The sequence below is a fragment of the Mustelus asterias genome, chromosome 23, assembly GCF_964213995.1.
Source record: "Mustelus asterias chromosome 23, sMusAst1.hap1.1, whole genome shotgun sequence".
Lineage (NCBI taxonomy): Eukaryota > Metazoa > Chordata > Chondrichthyes > Carcharhiniformes > Triakidae > Mustelus > Mustelus asterias.
Genome location: NC_135823.1, coordinates 69,761,281 through 69,779,917, shown reverse-complemented (window position 1 = coordinate 69,779,917; position 18,637 = coordinate 69,761,281). Strand labels below are relative to the sequence as shown.

Here is an 18,637-nt window from a genome sequence, read left to right as displayed (position 1 = left end):
GCTGAATTGCCCCTTAGTGTCAGGGAGATTAGAAGGGTAAATACATGGGGGTTGAGGGGAAAAGGTCTGGGTGAGGTACTGAGGCAGTACAGGCTTGATGGGCTGAATGGCCTCTTTCTGCACTGTAGGGATTCTATGATGACTGGCCCCCACACTCTGGCCATTCCTGGGCCAACCCTTGAGGATTGAAGAGCAATCTCCAGGACAGGGCTATGTACAACCCTGGAGGAAAGAAAATGATGTGGAGATGCTGGCGTTGGACTGGCGCAAACACAGTAAGAAGTTTAACAACACCAGGTTAAAGTCCAACAGGTTTATTTGGTAGCAAAAGCCACACAAGCTTTCGGAGCCCTTCGGAGTGGATCTGACGAAGGAATAGCCTGTTCCGAAAGCTAATGGCACTTGCTTCCAAATAAACCTGTTGGACTTTAACCTGGTGATGTTAAAACTCTTACGGATAGAAAATGGTCAGGATGTTAAAGAAATTTGCTTTTCTGTTACTTGAAAATTTCTCTTCACCAAACTGTTCTATTTGGGACATATTTCACTGACAGCTGAAGCATCGGAGGGGGCGGGGCTTGTGAGGGGGCGGGGATTAGGGCGGGGCCTGATCAGGGGCGGGGCTGAGGGCCGGGGCTGGCGGAGGGGGCGGGGAAAGGGGCGGGGCTGGTGGCGGAACGGGGCAGGCCAAGCAGGGGGCGGGGCTATGGCCTGGGAGGGGCGGGGCGGAGCTGGGAAAGGGGCGGGGCAGGCCAGGGGTCGGGGCTGGGGCCCGGGAGGGGCGGGGCTGCTGGAGGGGGACGTTCCGGGGCCGTCACCGTGGTAACCGCGTCCAGGCGGCGCCCAACATCCGGGTATGTGGGCGAGGGGGGTCACGTGCTAGGCTCGAAGTGGAGGCGCTTAAATGGCGACGGTTAGCGAGCTGAAGAGTGGTAGGTGTCTCGGGCTGTGTCTGTCTCGAACTGCCTTCCTCTCTCCCCGTGGGGAAGCTTTGCCGCAGGCTGTCTGCGGGCCGGGGCAGAACTGCGGCTCCGGATTCCCGGGCGGCTTGTTGCATGGAATTGCATTGATGTAGCGCCTGTTCCCACTCCGCCTCAGAGCGCGCTCTTTTAAACAGAATAATGTTATAGGATGTGGGCAATGCTGCCCTGCCCAGCATGTACTACCCGTCAGCCAATGTAACAGTTCATTATCGTATAGAATATGGGATCTTGCTATGCAGTCTGTGTGCACAACAAGATCCCACAAACAGCAGTCACCCACAGCATCTGGGTTTTGATTGAAGGGTAAAATATTGGGTAATATATCTGCTGTGCTTAGCTATAGTCATGATGTGGAGATGCCGGCGTTGGACTGGGGTAAACACAGTAAGAAGTCTCACAACACCAGGTTAAAATCTCTCTTGGAGAGCGTTCTCCAAGGTGGCCTTCACGACAACGCAGGATTGCTGAGCAGAGACTGATAGCCAAGTTCCGCACACATGAGGACGGCCTCAACTGGGATCTTGGGTTCATGTCACACTATCTGTAACCCCCACAACTTGCCTGGGCTTGCAAAATTTCACTAACTGTCCTGGTTGGAGACAATACACATCTCTTTAATTTGTGCTTAATGCTCTCTCCACTCACATTGTCTGTACCTTTAAGACTTGATTACATGTAAAGACTCGCATTCCAACCATTATTTTGCAAATTGAGTTTGTGTCTTTATATGCCCTGTATGGGAACAGAACTCCCACTTACCTGACGAAGGAGCAGCGCTCTGAAAGCTAGTGGATTTTGCTACCAAATATACCTGTTTGATTTTAACCTGGTGTTGTGAGACTTCTTACTTAGCTATAGTGCCACTGGATCCCCTGCAGCCATCTGAGCAGTCAGATGGGGCTCTTGGTGTAAACTCTCATCTGAAAGACAGCACCTCTGACAGTGCAGAGCTCCCTCCGTGCTGCTCTTACTTATTTAGCATGTACCCTTTCACATGTACGAGCAGCAGCATTTTGGGTTCAATGTAATTCCATCAGATTTTGGGCAGTCGTGGATAAGGACAAGAATGGCCCTCAGGTGAGGGTGCTTAATTGGGCAAGGGCCAATTACCTCCAAATTAGACGGAAACTGGGGAATGTGGATTGGGAGTGACTATTTCAGGGCATGTCTTGCATGTGGGAGGCTTTTAAAGGCAAGTTGATTGAAGTATAGGATAGGCCTATCCCCTGCAAAAATGAAGGATAGAAATGACAAGATTCAGGAACCATGGATGACAAGGGAAATTGTAAGCAAAGGAAAAAGGAAGCATACAATAGGTCTAGGCATCTAAAAATTGGCAAAGCCCTTGGAGTATAGTAAAAGTAGGAAGGAACTCAAACGTGAAATTAGGAGGGCTTAAAGGGGCCATGAAATCTCTTTAACAAACAGGATCAAGCAGAATCTTAAAGGCTTTTTATGCATATATTCGGAGAAAGAGTAGGCCCACTCGAGTAGGACTCACCTGATGAAGGAGCAGTGTTCCGAAAAGCTCATGCTACCAAATAAACCTGTTGGACTTTAACCTGGTGTTGTGAGACTTCTTACTGTGCCCACCCCAGTCCAACGCTGGCATCCCCACATCATGACTACCATCAACACCGCAAACTGCCGGCTCAAAGTGGAGAGGATCTCCAAGAAGATCGCGCATATCGACACAGGCATCAAGTTTCTACAATGATGCAAGAAAGCAGACAAGATCCCAAAAAGACTACAGATCATGAACCCAATCAAGTCGACCTATAACACAGACTACACTGAGAGACTTTGTCATCGCACCTCTCACTCCTCAATCACCTTGTACACCAGCTCTACAGCAGACGCCGCAACCTGGAAACCAAGACAGAGTCCATATTCTCAACTTGCATCAGGACGCAGCAGACCACCTGCAAAACACTGCCAACGGAATTACGCCATCTATATGCACACCAAGAACACACTCACCTGATGAAGGAGCAGTGTTCCAAAAGCTCATGCTACCAAATAAATTTGTTGGACTTTAACCTGGTGTTGTGAGACTTAGAGTTACATTAACACTGCAAAGGAGTTACTGTGAGAATCCCAATGACTCCATCCAGCCATTGAACAAAAGAACAAAGAAAAGTACAGGTGGAAGGGTGTTTTTCAGAATGGAGATCTGTAACTAATGATGTTCCGCAGGGATCAGTGCTGGGACCTCTGTTGTTTGTATATATAAACGATCTGGAGGAAATGTGGGTGGTCTGATTAGTAAGTTCGCGGATGACACGAAGATTGGCGGAGTTGCTGATAGTGCCAGGGATTGTCAGAGGATACAACAAGATATAGATTGGAGATTTAGGCACAGAAATGTCACATGGAGTTTAATCCAGGCAAATGCAAGATAATCCATTTTGGAGGATCAAATTTAGGTGTGAATTATACTGTAAATGGCTTGGTCCCTTAGGAACATTAACTTGCAGAGGGATCTGGGTGTGCAGGTCCACAGTTCCTTAAAAGTGGCAACACAGTTGGCCAAGGTGATTAAGAAGGTATATGGCATGCTTGTCGTCTTCAGCCAGGGCATTGAGTACAAGAGTTAGGAAATCATGTTGCAGCTGTATAAAACCTTGGTTAGGCTGCATTTGGAGTATTGCATGCAGTTCTGGTCACCACACTACCAGAAGGATATGGAAGCTTTGAAGAGGTAAAGTAGGTTCGCCAAGATGTTGCCTAGTCTCAAGGGTGTTGGCTATGAGGAGAGGTTGAATAAACTAGGATTGTTTTCACTGGAAAGACGGATGCTTAGGGAAGAATTGATGGAGTCAACAAAATTATGAGGGGCATAGAAAAGGTTGGTTGTCAGAGGCTTTTTCCCAGGGTGCAAGTGTTAATTACAAGGGGGCACAGGTTCAAGGTGAGAGGGGGAAAGTTTAAGGGAGATGTACAGGGGAAGTTTTTCACAGAGTGATGGGTGCCTGGAACGCGCTGCCAGAGGAGGTGGTGGAAGCAGGCACATTAGCAACATTTAAGAGGCATCTGGATGGGTACATGAATAGGGGGATACGGACTGAGTAAAGGCAGAAGGTTTTTTTAAGTTTAGTTAGGGCATCATGTTTGGCACAGGCTTGGAGGGCCGAAGGGTCTGTTCCTGTGTTGTACTTTTCTTTATTCTTTTGTTCATTGGCTGGATGGAGTCATTAGGATTCTCACAGTAATTTCATTGCAGTTAATGTAAGTCTACTTCTGACACTAATAAATAAACTTTTTTAAGCCTGTCTTCAAGTTTAGTCAGTGGACGCTCCTCGACAATATGAGTTGTTGTTTGGATTACCATGGAGTCTCAACTTTGATTTTTGCACTCCAGCCCTGGAGTGGGACTTGAACAGTAAGAAGTTTCACAACACCAGGTTAAAGTCCAACAGGTTTATTTGGTAGCACAAGCCACAAGCTTTCGGAGCACTGCTCCTTCATCAGGTGAGTGGGAGTTGTGTTCACAAACAGGGTATATAAAGACATGTCACTGAGCAACATGAGGTATTATTAGGACAGATGACCAAGAGTGTGGTCAAAGAGGTAAGATTTAATGAGGTCTTAAAGGATTAGAGAGGGGTGATAGAAGTTGGAGCTAGAGGAGTGAAGATGTCTTGGTGTTGTAGGGTTGGAGATTGAAGATGTGGGGAAGGAGGCCGTGAAGGAACTCGAAAACCAGAATGAGAATTTTAAAATCCAGGTGTTGGTGGCAGCAGACACATGGATGATGGATGGATCTATGATGATAGAAGGAAGAGGGCATTGGTTACTAATGCAGGATTGGTGTCAGGTACATTCACTGCCGGAAATAACAGAAAAATGATCAGGAAAGGCACAGTACATCAGTCCGTGTCTTCAAAGATATTTATTTACATAGTAAGCAACACTCAGACAGGCATTTCCTGGGACGGAGTATAAACTTGGAGTGCCAGTAACCCTGACACTCCACATTCTGTACACATGCAGAGCTCCCTGATTGGACAAGCCATTACTGCCTTAATCTGGGAGCTCATATTCTAAGAGGTCCACATTGTGGCTTTGTTAAAGTCATTACAGATAGATAATCATCGGATTTTTGGAACTCTGAGAAATAAAGACTGAAAGATAAATAAGCATTTTACTAATGAAAGGTTTCCTTCCTACTGGTTATTTCCAACCACAGTGGATTTTTTCTCAGGATAATTAAGGAAGGGATAAACTATTTGACCCATCCTACTTCATTCACCCAGAGAGATCCAACAGCCTGTCTCCTCCCCTCACTATTGCGATATTTAATTGTTTATTATTGCTTCACTAATATATCTGGCAGTTTATTTCCCATGGTGATAATCATTGGATGAATAATTTAAGGACATCAGCCTGCAAATTATCCATTGAGTTTGAATCTGCCCTTGGATTCTACTTATACTTTAAGCTAATATTCAGGGTTATGTTTTCATTCCCATATCTTTTATACATTTAATATCCCCTCTTGGATGTCTTCCTTCCAGATTGAGAAACCCAAGTTTCTTGAGTCATTCCTTGTAACCCAGACTGAGCATGCTGCACTGTTTTGATTGTCTTCCTTGTTTCTGAGCTGGGTACGCAGAATTGGTGGCAAAGCGATTAGCACTGCTACCTCACAGCACCAAGGATATGGGTTCAATTTTGGCCTCGGGTCACTGTCTGTGTGGAGTTTGCACGTCCTCCCCGTGTCTGTGTAGGTTTCCTCCGGGTGCTCCGGTTTCCTTCCACAGTCCAAAGATGTGCGGGTTACATTGATTGGTCACACTAAATTGACCCTTAGTGTCAGGGGATAAGCAGGGTAAATATGTGGGGTTACGGGAATAGGGCCCGGATGGGATTGTGATTGGTGCAGACTCGATGGGCTGAATGGCCTCCTTCTTCACTAGGCATTCTATGAATTCAAGGTGCAGTCTGACCAGAGCACTATAAAGCTTTGATCCTCTAATTAGTCTGGGTCTGTATTCCTTGGAGCTTAAAAGAGCGAGAGATGGATCTCATTCAAACATATAAGATCCTGAGGGGGTTTGTCAGGGTAGATGGTGAGATGTTTTCACTAGTGGGAGAGTCTGGAACAAGGGGACATAGCTACAAAATAAAGGGCTGGTCACTTAAAACCGAGGTGCGTAGAAATTTCTTCTCGCAGAGGGTGGTGAATCTCTGGAATTCTCTGCCCCAAAGGGTGGTGGAGGCTGGATCATTAGAAGTATTTAAAGTGGAGGTGGATAAGTATTTGATAGATTGAGGAATAGAGGGTGGGGGAAATGGCACAGAAAAGGAGTTGAGGCCGGCATAGATTGTATTGAATGGAAGGGCCTAGTGGCCAACTCCTGATTCCATTTCTTTTGTGTTCTAACTTGAATTCCAGTATTTTGACAATCCAGTGAAACATTCTATTGGTTTTGTTGACTGTTGCTATACATTGGATGGCAAGTTTGTGAAGAGTCCACAAATACATCACTTTCAACTTTGCTTGGGCATTCCCACACCACATGAAGAATATTTGTGTATTTTTCCTGCCTATATACAACACGTTACAGTCACCTGTATTTTTTGTCATTATTCTGGCCTCTTGCACATTTTGTCCAATCCATCATTCTGTTGAAGGAGAATACACCTGAAATGTCAATCTTTACATTAATTCTCTTTCTGCCAGCTGGTGTGCTGTATTTTACATTCCTGTATGATTTCATTGTTCCAGAATTTGTGGAATTCTTTTTTGTAAATTACTCTCTTCTAAGAGTGGTTCAGTTTTAGCTATTTAGGAAAACAATGCATGCCTTCCAAACGTTGTGTGGGTGAGATGGAGTTAATTTGTCATTGCAAACTTTGGGTTGTCATAACCTTTTACTTTAAAGCCCTGAATCAAATCCCTCTCCAGGAAATCCAAATCCAAAAATTGAAGCCTCAACAAAAATATTGTTGCTGCCCAATTTTATACTGAACAGTCTGGCAACGCAGCCAAGGCAGTATTCCCTTTGGCCATTGCCACCTGATGGTTTGAGCATTTAGGAAATAGTCATAACCGCTTCTAAGTCTCAGTCACATTCTTTACTCTGCACCCACTCTCAGTACCCAGGCTCTGTATCTGATTGCATATTTAGCTACAATGAAGAAGAACATCTGTCTCTTTCAACCCCTCTTCAAGTTATCTGATCCAATTTATTTCCTTCTAAGATTCTAATCTCATGCTTTTATGTCTGTGGATTTGATGGGTCTTATTATTTCCTGCTCTAGAATCCTTAAACAAGAGTCCCAGCACAGATCTCTGGGGGTATCCGCCTGGATACCAGACCCCAGTATTACTCAGCCCCATTGAAAATCATCCTATGGTCCTTTTACAACGCATCATGATATCCCCAAGATACCATGAAACTGAATTTTAGCACAATTTTGTTAATATGGCTCTAGATGCAAAACCTAGTGGAAAAGTATTTGAATTTCCCTGGTTTACTATTCTAGATCATTTTTTTTAAAAATCAGAATTCAGTTTGTCAAACATGACTCAGCTTTCCAAAACCTTGTCTTGGTATCCCCTATTGAGGCAGTGTTCTAAATGCTCATAAATTAGATCCATAATGATGCTTTCTGTTAACCTTGAGGTTAAACCCATTGATTTGATTTGATTTTAAATAAGAGCACCAGGCATATCTTCCACCAATCATCTAGTACCATCCTGGTTCTCTGAATATTGGAAAATAATTACCTGGAACTTCAACTACCTCAGTACCCTAGAATAATTTAAATGTAGACATGTTGCTTTTTTCCACCTTGAGCTCATTCCGTTGTGTGTAAACAACCCACTTGAACATTAATCTTTTCAGTTAAAAACAAAAACCGGGACCCTTCAGTTTTTCTATCATGCCCTTCTCATCCATAATTTCTCCCAAAACACCCTGCTAAGGTTTCATTTGTTCTCTAATTGTCTGGCTAATAATAAAAACAGTTTTGTCTGTAGTCAAATATCCTCATTTTGAGATTCAGTTTAGCATGTCTAATATTTCTTTTTGTGAACACTTTTCTTAATTTTCCTAACCAAAGCATTACTGTTCCTTTAAGGCTTGAAATACTTTTTCTTAAGTGCAAGTTGTTAATATTCCATGAAGTCACTGCAGCTGCCTGTCATACACCCTCCTCTAATTGGTATTAAAGGCTTTATTTGCTTTCAAGATTCTCCTTTTAAATTGTGCCATTTCCTTCACATGTTACAATAATCGTCACCAAGCTCCATCTCCCATTTAACCATCTCGAGTTCTCTCTTCATATCTGCAAACTGAGCCTTTTGAAAATGAGTGACCGGCATACTATTATACCTAAATATGCAGTGATCAATATAAAGAACAAAGAAAATTACAGCACAGGAACAGGCCCTTCGGCCCTCCAAGCCTGCACCGACTGAACTAAAACCCCCTACCCTTCCGGGGACCATATCCCACTATTCCCAATCTATTCATGTATTTGTCCATACGCCCCCTAAAACTCACTCTCTTATCTGCTTCCACTACCTCCCCCGACACTATTTTCAATAGTGTCCCAAATCAGCAAGATGGCCTATCACTGATCGACTGAGGCTCATTACTCAACACAAGGTTAAAATATCCCCTACTTCACATGTTGAAGTATCCACATTTCTGACAGTCTCCAGTTGAAATTGAAGTGTTTTTCTATTATTTTCCTATTTACAATATCCCCTTGCTTTGCTACTTCCATTCCGTTCCTAGCAAGGATTATCATTCCATATCCCTAACATACATTATCCTTTCAAAAAGTATATATTGAGGTATATTAATTTTAGCTCCATCCCCAAAACCCAGCCTTTCATAGCTCTATTTACAGTTAAAATGCTTTTTGACTAGTAGCACTTAAAATCCCTAGATACTATGGTGTAATCTTGTCCCTTTATTTAACCCTTATGCTGAGTCAGCTGAACCTGTGCTCTACGTTAGACCATGGTTAGACCCCTTTTGGTGGATTTGGTAGGTTCTGGTTTCCATTTTCTAAAAAGGATATGGTGGGGGTGCAAAACAAGAATTACAAAGGTGATACCAAATTAGTGAAGTTATACCTATCAGGAAAGACTAGTATCTTGAGATGGGAAGGCTGAGGGAGTGACCTATATAGCCTTTAAAATGATGAAAGATCTTTACAAAGTAAGTGGAAGGAGCGTGTTTAAAGTTGTGAGGAGAATGAAACTAGAAGACATAAAAGTAAAAGCAAATCACTGCGGATGCTGGAATCTGAAACATAAAAAGAAAATGCTGGAAAATCTCAGCAGGTCTGGCAGCATCTGTAAGGAGAGAAAAGAGCTGACATTTTGTTTCAAAGCTTTAAGCTTTGACAAAGGGTTATCTGAACTCAATGTCAGCCCTTTTCTCTCCTTACAGATACTGCCAGACATGCTGAGATTTTCCAGCATTTTCTTTTTTTGAGGCATAAAAATAAAATGGTTATCAAATAATCAAAGAAATGTCTTTCCCCAGAGAGCAGTGAGATGTAGAACTTAGTACCAGCGGGAGCAGTTGAAGCAAATTGTTTCGATGCATGTAAGGCCATGTTGGCTAAGCATGTGACGAAGAAGAGATTAGAAAGTTGTGCTGCTAGTTAAATGTTGAAGAATAGGAAGAGGCTCAAATAGAGTATAAATATTGACATGAACTGTGTGGGCTGAATGGTCTGTGCTGTATTTTATGCATTATTGACAGTGAAGAGAAACTCAGTGTTCACCATTATTACTCCTCTGAAACCAACAGCAACTGGAGTTTCCACATGCAGGTAAATGTAGAAAACTGGAAATTGCTGTAAGTGATTCTGTGCTTCCCTGTAGGGTGTGCTGTTGAAAATTCCCCCTCCCCCTCCCCCTCCCCAATCAAGTAGATGTCCCTGAACTGATAAACTTGTCATTGTTTGTCATGAGACATGCTAAACCCTTTGAAAAAGTTACACCTTGTTAGGAGAGGTGTATTAGAATTTTAAAGTTTATAATTACTGCTGAATGCCTCACTGACTCTCTGAATATTTAATTTTCATATGAAATGTCAAATTTCTTGATAAATTTCAAATCAAACTTGTTATAAAATTAAATATTTATTCTACCTTAATGCAATGTTTATTTCACTCTCTGAAAAATATTATTTTAAATTAAATTTCCAGTGCATTTTACTTCCTGACTTGCTGTCTGAGAATTCTTCAGTTTGATTGGCTACGTACTCTGCTTGATGATCTGACTGTTGCTGGATACCTGCACATCCCATTGAGTTGGCACCAGATTCACCCTGGTGTCAGGGAAAGGGAAATCCAGCACAAAGAACACTTTATTTATTTATCAGTTGGCTGTTAATTGTATTGAGGTGGTTCAGCAGACTTGATCATTGGAGGTGCATAATATTCAAATTATACTCTTTATAATTATTGGCCTCTTTCTGCACTGTAGGATTCTTTCAGCCCATTGAGTCTGCACCGACCACAATCCCACCCAGGCCCTATCCCCACAACCCTGTGCATTTACCCTAGCTCATCCCCCTGACACTAAGGGGCAATTTAGCATGTCCAATCCACCTAACCTGCACATCTTTGGACTGTGGGAGGAAACCGGAGCACCCGGAGGAAACTCACACAGACACGGGGAGAATGTGCAGACTCCACACAGACAGTGACCCGAGCCAGGAATTGAACCCGGGTCCCTGGCGCTGTGAGGCAGCAGTGCTAATCCACTGTGCCGCCTCTTAAATAAATACTTGTAAGTGTATAAAGACTAGGCTCCAGTGTTCCCCTTGACCTCCCAACAGAGCCTGATTTTCCCCAAACTATTGAGTAGTGTAGTATAATTTGGTGCTGTTTATTCATTATTTCAAAATTAGGTATCAATTTTAAATGGCAACATTAGACTTTGTCTAATGAGCGATGGCCCATTCATATACAATATAACTAAATGTCTTGCCTTGCCACTTTCTAAATATTGCTTAAAAACATAACTGGTTTCAAGATATAAAACTAATGGTAAAATGCAAAATTTAAGCTTTGTCAGTGTTAATATATTTGGAATGTTTTTCTTCCATATCTTTTAAACAATGCAGATATGCTTTGCCAGTTCTAGCTATGCAAGTTGTTTGTCATCCTACTATGTCTTTTGTCATGCAATCATAGTGAAAGCAGATATATGTATGTGTTTTATCAGAATAATACTGTTAATCGAAGGATAATTTTAAATCTGTCAGTCACTGCCAGTTATTTTCAGGAAGGCAGCAGATATGTTTTAACTAATTTGGTTTAATGCGTTATTTTTCCAGGTGCATCATGTAACTCACCTATAGCCCATCAACCTGCAGCCCTTTGAAAAGCCTATTTTTTAAAAAAGAAATTCTCTTTTGGTTTATAGTTCTGAAAGAGACCCTGGAAAAGAGAGGTGTACTAGGCCAACTGAAAGCCCGAATTCGAGCAGAGGTTTTTAGTGCCCTGGATGATCAGAGTGAGCCAAGACCACCACTCTCCCATGAAAATCTTCTTATTAATGAACTTATCCGTGAATATCTTGAGTTTAATAAATACAAGTACACTGCGTCAGTGCTGTCAGCAGGTATGTACATTCAGTGTTGAACAATAGAAGTACAAAAAACATATTTGTCCTGAGAGGGTGTACTTTTTAATAATGTATGTTTACAGGCACTCACTCTGTAGTGATGTGTATATTAAGTTGATTGAATCGATCAAGTTTGCAGCTCAAAAGGCAACTGATGAGCTTCAGTTTAAGACTATGATCATTCTCAGGCAACACATTAATAATATTTAATTTGCATTATATATTCTGTTTCCTGCTGCTGTGACTTCATTACGTAAATTCATGCCACGTACTTTTAGCCACAATTGGGCAATGGAGGAGATTTAATTTTGAGTTGACAAGTAAAATCAAATCCCAACATCCCAGTCCTTTAATCTTCAAAGTGCCCAGTGGTTATTCAGTGTATGGAATATGAATCTAAAAATCAAATGGCATTTAATCACCAAAAACCCAATGTACATATGGAAGATCCAAATATATTTGCAATATTGGAATGAATACTCGAACAAAACACAAACTAACCTGATGGCTCATTTGGTAGGATTATTGCCTGGTTTTCAGAGACATGCATCTATTTGATTCCTGACCTGTGCTAAATTAGTTAATCTTAGTGGAACAGCAACCAGTTCACTACAGTTAGTATCACTGGGTTGGGCAGGGAAAATGCCAGCTAACTGCAGCTGAACTGGTGAGAATACGTTGAGACTCAGCTGTAACTATTCCTGTCTTATTTCACATGTGGAAAATGTTCACTTGGGTGAAATACTGCAGACATGCCAGTAGCTATGGAACTGCATTCTAACATGAGGAAGAATAGAATAAGATGATTTATGCTGCTGTGGCTACTTATTGTCTTTGAATGCTGACAGCACAATTAGAGTTGAGTGCTTTCTTTTTTGCTTATACCAAACTTCTTAGGAATCTTTTCCTGATCAGTCAGTGCACAGTAGCACAGTGGTTAGCACTGCTGCCTCACAGCTCCAGGGGACCCGGGTTCAATTCCGGCCTTGGATCACTGTCTGTGTGGAGTTTGCACATTCTCCCCGTGGGTTTCCTCCGGTTTCCTCCCACACCCCAAAGATGTGCGGGTTAGGTTGATTGTCTATGCTAAATTGCGCCTTAGTGTCCCGGGATGTGTACGTTAGAGGGGTTAGAGGGATTAGCGGGGTAAATACATGGGGTTGTGGGGATAGAGCCTGGGGTGGGATTGTTGTCGGTGCAGACTCGATGGGCCGAATGGCCTCCTGCACTGTAGAGTTTCTATATTCTGATTGAACACTGTCATCTTGAATATTTGTATAATATATTACGTCAACATAAATCAAATATTTGATTTTCAGGAAACTTGATAACAAGTAACTTCGTGTTTAGTGTCTCATATTTTTTTATAAATGGACTTGCATATATATTCAAGCTACAATACTTATTTCATTCCTATTCCTTGGGCATTATTGTGATAGCAGGAAGGGCAATGTTTGGGGGCTCTGAATTTGTGCTCGTCTCCAATATTTAATAGAAGTTCCCTGTATTATGACCAGTTTTAAGTTTCACCTGATTAACAACTGGGGTACAGTAGTATAGTGGTTATGTTAAGATATATAGCATTGTAGTTATGTTCCTACACTAGTTAATAATCCAGAGACTTACACAACCTGGTATGACTAAAAAAAAATCCCATCATGGCAAGTTTGTGAATTTAGATTCACACTTTTAAATTTTTCCTCTAAACCTGGAAAAAAAAGTGGTTGTAGAACGGTTTGTCTTTAATATATACAAAATAAATCTAACTGGTTCATTGATGTCCTTCAGAAAAGGAAACTTGCTGTCCTTACTCAGTCTGGACTATATATGACTCTAGTTTCACACCAGTGTAGTCAACTGTTAAATGCCCTCTGAACTGGCCTATATCAAACTTCTAAACTGCAGCTGTTCAATTAGGGGCGCATCGCCACCTTACTGGGTAACTCTGCTTGGGTGTTAAATACTAGCTCACCAGTGATACTTGCACCCCGGAGACGAATGGACTGAGATTTTCTGAGGCTTTCCAAAAGATTTCAGAATTTTGGAACTTTGCTGTTCAATTTTTCCCCCTTTTTAAATGTCACTTGCTCCTAATTTTTGGCCACAAAATTTGGTTCTGCAATACCTGTATTTTGGCACAATAAGTGCCATTTCAGATTCACATCATATCTGTGCCATACGCATCTGCACTTCTGGTGCTAGCTGAACCAGATGGTGGGGTCATTAGTGCAGGCGTTGGGAGCATGTGCTGCACTTATGCAGAATAGACATAGTGTATAGTCAGGGTATAATGTGGACTTGACTCTAGCTGATTCTAGACCCAAATGCTCCAGCTAAAACCATCTCTTGACCTCACACAGCTGAACGTGCGTTCAGCAGCAGGAAGGATTCCCCCAGCACCACTTTCAGGTTAGTTGCCAATTGATTTAAACTAAGCTGTTGCGGAGTTTGAAGTGTTTGGAGTTTTGTACTGCTATTTAAAGTTGGTGAAGTGTACAGAGTGTGATGCGACACATGGTGAAGACCTTGGTTCTGAATTTAAGGGGTCTGATCACAGTCACGGGTGCTATAGTTTATCCCCATTGCAGCATGACTGAAAAAAATGAGTTCAGGAAAAGCGGCTTGGAGAAGGAATGGAGGGAGAAGGGGTCTGCACAAGAGACCCTATCTAACAACGGTCTTCAGGGAGTCATTCTCCTCCCAACTCCACATCAGTGAGGAACAGTGAATATGACATCTCCGTTTTACCATGGCATTGCCCACAGAAATCTGGCAGCTTTGCGAGTAGACCTACAGGCTCAGTATGGTGAGTGTGACATGGCCATTGACTGTACAGGTGACTGTGAACTTCGTGTTCAAGGCCACACTGGAGCAGGTGGAATCACCAACATCTTGCAGTTTACTGTACAGCATTGTATAATGGAGATCCTTCATACTCTGATGTACTGAGGGATATATATGTTATATTCTCTGTAGAGGAAACAGGTGGAGTGAGCATGTGGCTTCCTCAAGGTGCAGGGTGCCTTTGACTATACGCAGTCAATGCTGGTGAAGGCATTTGGTGTTAGCCGTGAGGGATCTGTGGAAAGTAATGAGGATTCAGATCAGTCCAGTAAATGCAGTGGAAGAAAGCATTTGATTATCAGAACCATAAACAGTTCTGCTGCCTCAATGACCAACTGGTGTGTGACCATACTTAGCATCATGCAGCTCAGTGCTTATTATCCTGCCAGCAGTCATATCTTTATACTGCAGCTTCACGAGAAAGGATGGCTAATGGGCAACTAGAGCGATCACTGACCATCCAGCTCAGGTTTTGGTGCACAATCCACGTGTGCGCAGTATGCGTGTAACAAGAGGCATGCTGGCTCACAGAACGACATCAGGCAGACCATTAGGATGCCTGAACAACGCTTCCCTGCAGTACTCGCCAGAATATGTTGTCTGCTGCATCTTACATAATCTCATCATCATGAAGATGCACCCTTATCACCGGGTACACTGAGTAGCTGAGGAGACATCTTACAGAGCACCTTTCAAAATGGTTGTGAGGATTGTGACACATGATTAACCTGCATGTGTTCTGTGTCTTCTGGGCTTATCTGACTGTGGTACCAGTAAATACAACCCCAAATTCCCCATTTAGCAATGGTCCCCCACCTTCCCTCTAACACGGCTATTACAGCATCCTCTTGGCCACAACGCTGAAATAAAAACCACCACAAAACATACATTCCAAACCAACGTTATCAATCAAATCATCTAGTTTTCCATACAACAGTCAATTGATCACTCATGTACATACTTTTGGTGCCTTTCTTCTATGTGTCTCTGCCTGTCCTTGGCTGCTTCAAGCTGCTTCCTGTATCTGAAGTTATGTTTAATTATGATAAGCTCATCCCAGAAGATATATTGCAGACACTGCACTTTTCAGTCTAAAATCTTATCTTTTACCATTGATTTAAGTAACATTTGCATCAGGAAAAGTCCTTCAGTCTCATAACTTGGAAAAGGAAAACATTTTAAAGAAGTTTAAGAAATGTTAAATTATGACCCAATTGCATCATCTATGTAATGTTTCATTAACCTTTTAGCTATAAGCTATTTTAGTAAGTTTTAAAGAAGATTTTTTTCAATTGCAGGGCATATTCAGGACTTGTAATTACTTAGAGTTGTACAAAGCAGCTTATGCTTCTGCTTAGATGAAGAGTTGCAATAAATATTATCATTACAGAGGTTTCACAGAAAACTTTTCCACACAGAAGCTGGCCAACCTGAGATACCCTTAGACAGACAGTTTCTAGTGAACGAGCTGAATGTAATTGAAGATTCAAGCACAAAAACTGTGTAAGCAAATCCTAATGTTTTTAATTGACTCAAAATAACATTTTATGCAATGGGTTGAGTGCATTATTTCTTTGTTTTAATTTCAAACCTTGTCAAATATTATTTAACATGTAACTGTTTAGTAATCTAGAAATGTTAATACCTTGGGATGAATGAATGGATGCTTTAAAACTGGTGAAGTGTTTTGAAATGTATTAGCCCCCCCCCTCCCCCATCCTGGAGGTTACTTTAACTTCAATAATTTTCTCAGGTTTATTTTGCTGTGTAATTTATCGAAGCAATTTGTCAACTGTAATGGGGCAGCACGGTGGCACAGTGACTAGCACTGCTGCCTCACAGCTCCAGGGACCTGGGTTCGATTCCCGGTTTGGATCAGTGTCTGTGCGGAGTCTGCACATTCTCCCCGTGTCTGCATGGGTTTCCTCCGGGTGCTCCGGTTTCCTCCCACAGTCCAAAGATGCAGTAAGAAGTCTCACAATACCAGGTTAAAGTCCAACGAGTTTATTTGGTAGCACGAACTTTTGGAGCGCTGCCCCTTCATCAGTCCAAAGATGTGCGGGTTAGGTTGATTGGCCATGCTAGATTGGCCATACTAAATTGGCCCTTAGTGTCCTGGGATGTGTAGGTTAGAGGGATTAGCGGGGTAAATATGTTGGGTGTTGGGGATAGGGCCTGGGTGGGATTGTTTTCAATGCAGACTCGATGGGCCGAATGGCCTCTTTCTGCACTGTAGCATTTCTATGAGATAAATGCATTCCAGCATTGGGTATAAGTTTAAATAGTTCAAAACTATTGAACAGAAAAGTTAACTCTTGTGCCATAAACCTGTCTGCGTGCTCTACGCACCTTTGGATGCAGAAACACTATTAAATGGTAGACATTTTTTTGATTTGATTTATTATTATCACATGTATTAATATACAGTGAAAAGTATTGTTTCTTGAGCGCTATACAGACAAAACATAGAAGGTGGGCCGAAGGGCCTGTTCTGTTCTGTGCTGTACTGTTCTATGTTCTATGAAAGGAGAGGGTGCAGAATATAGTGTTACAATCAGAGCTAGTGTGTAGAGAAAGATCAACTTAATACAAGGTAGGTCCATTTTGGGAGATTTTCTATAAAGTAGCCATTTAATCCTCGAAGGATTGTTGAATTGAAATACTGTGCAACCTTACGAAAGCTTATACAAAATGTTTCAGAAAAGTAGAGTATTTCATAGATACTTAAAGGGTAATTTTGTGAAGAATGGCATATCTGACTGAATTCAAATGAGTATTGCGGTACAGTGTCTGATTTGAATTTATGGTTGTTTTAATCACTAATTTTAAAATGATTTTGTCACAAATGTAGTAAAATTACTGTTTAACTAAATTTTGACATGCGTTTATTTGTTTTCTTGCTTAAAGGCCTCTGCTATATGGAATCCTAGCTCACTTTGTAAATGAGAGCAAAGAGGATGGAGTTAAAGCTCTGATTAAAGGTGCATCTATGCCCAATATAAAGAAAATGACTTTAAAGCAACCAAGTGAGAAACGTAGCCCAGGTAGGTCATTTGAAATGGATCTGGATGAAGCTGGAAATGTGTTGCACAGCGCAAGATTTCAATGATTCTAAAATTCGACAACACTTCTCATTTCAGTCCCAAAATGTCACAATATAAAACAACAAAAACACACATTTGAACATTTAACTAGGAGTCCTTCCTTCTAAAATGTATTTTTATCCAATCAATTTTCTGTTTCTTATTAATGCATTGTAATATGAAAGTGCCCATCAGTAATTGTATATTCAATTATCAGCCACAGTTTAAAATTACAGACCTGTAATACTTTCATTTACTCTTTTTATCCAGTCACTTCTACCCCTAACCATGTTGTTGTTCCTTTTTCAATTTTGTGAAGTGTAGATGTTTTTGTTTCCAGATGACTTGCCTGAATCTGGCAGATTAGCTGGAAGAAGCTTTGAAGATCACTTTGTTCTCCGCGGTGGACACTGACTACAGTGGACTATCCTTTACTCATGTGTTACGCCACACCTTGCAGTTTGGTTAACTGTAAAGGTAAATGTATCCCAGTAGCATCCTACAAAGTAATTTGGTGCTCTGGTTCCCTGTTCATTTTTTTTCTTAAATTGGCATGATATGTAGCTTTATTTGGAAGATCTGAATGTTAGCTAATTACTGGTATTGAGAACAGCATCAGATCACTGTGGAACAGCATGAACATTTGTACTGCTAGCTTTCATACTGCAAGCAAATGAACTAAATGATATTTGACTCAAAGTTTTTAATATGGTGATATACTTGTTGTTCCAGTTGTCTTAAGGTTGCACTGTTATTTTAATAGCCTGTTTTTATCAATTAGTTTACTCCTGCTTATTTTCCTCAACAAAATACAATTTGGTTGTAACAGTAACAGGTGACGTTGACCAAGTTATCTTGTAAATTTAAATATTAGCATCCAGATCCAGCAGTCTTATTTTTCTCTTTTTAAATTGGGTTACTGCTGTTCTGCCTATTCCAAGCTGGCCAACCTTTGGGGCTATCAGCAGTCAGCCCACACATAAAACTATTACAGTTAAACATGTTGGGCATGCATTGCTGCCTTCAACTGAACAATGAAACTATTATTTGAAAATGTTTATCATATTTTTCTATCCATATTTATTGTACATGTTTGTACATAATAAATTTGATTTTGTCAA

At 41.5% G+C, this 18,637-nt stretch overlaps 1 protein-coding gene across 3 annotated transcripts; it reads left to right on the top strand.

Annotated features, from left to right (window-relative positions):
• Positions 1–864: 864 nt before the first annotated feature.
• Positions 865–18,637, top strand: cep20 (centrosomal protein 20). Of its 3 annotated transcripts, none has more exons than XM_078239854.1 (5): positions 865–932; positions 11,389–11,586; positions 15,852–15,936; positions 17,341–17,477; positions 17,857–18,637. In XM_078239854.1, exons 1-5 carry the CDS (start codon positions 905–907, stop codon positions 17,928–17,930), a joined length of 522 nt encoding a protein of 173 aa, XP_078095980.1. In that variant the 5' UTR covers positions 865–904; the 3' UTR covers positions 17,931–18,637. The 3 variants fall into 3 exon arrangements, with proteins under 3 accessions (XP_078095980.1, XP_078095981.1, XP_078095982.1); XM_078239855.1 differs by having other exon boundaries at positions 867–932; positions 15,855–15,936; XM_078239856.1 differs by lacking the exons at positions 17,341–17,477; positions 17,857–18,637 and having other exon boundaries at positions 867–932; positions 15,852–15,940.

Coding starts and splice junctions, on each gene's coding strand:
- cep20 (XM_078239854.1), top strand. CDS start 905: ATGGCGACGGTTAGCGAGCTGAAGAGTG. Junction 15,937..17,340: donor GATTCAAGCACAAAAACTGT/GTAAGCAAATCC, acceptor TCTTGCTTAAAG/GCCTCTGCTATATGGAATCC. Junction 17,478..17,856: donor AAGTGAGAAACGTAGCCCAG/GTAGGTCATTTG, acceptor TTTTGTTTCCAG/ATGACTTGCCTGAATCTGGC.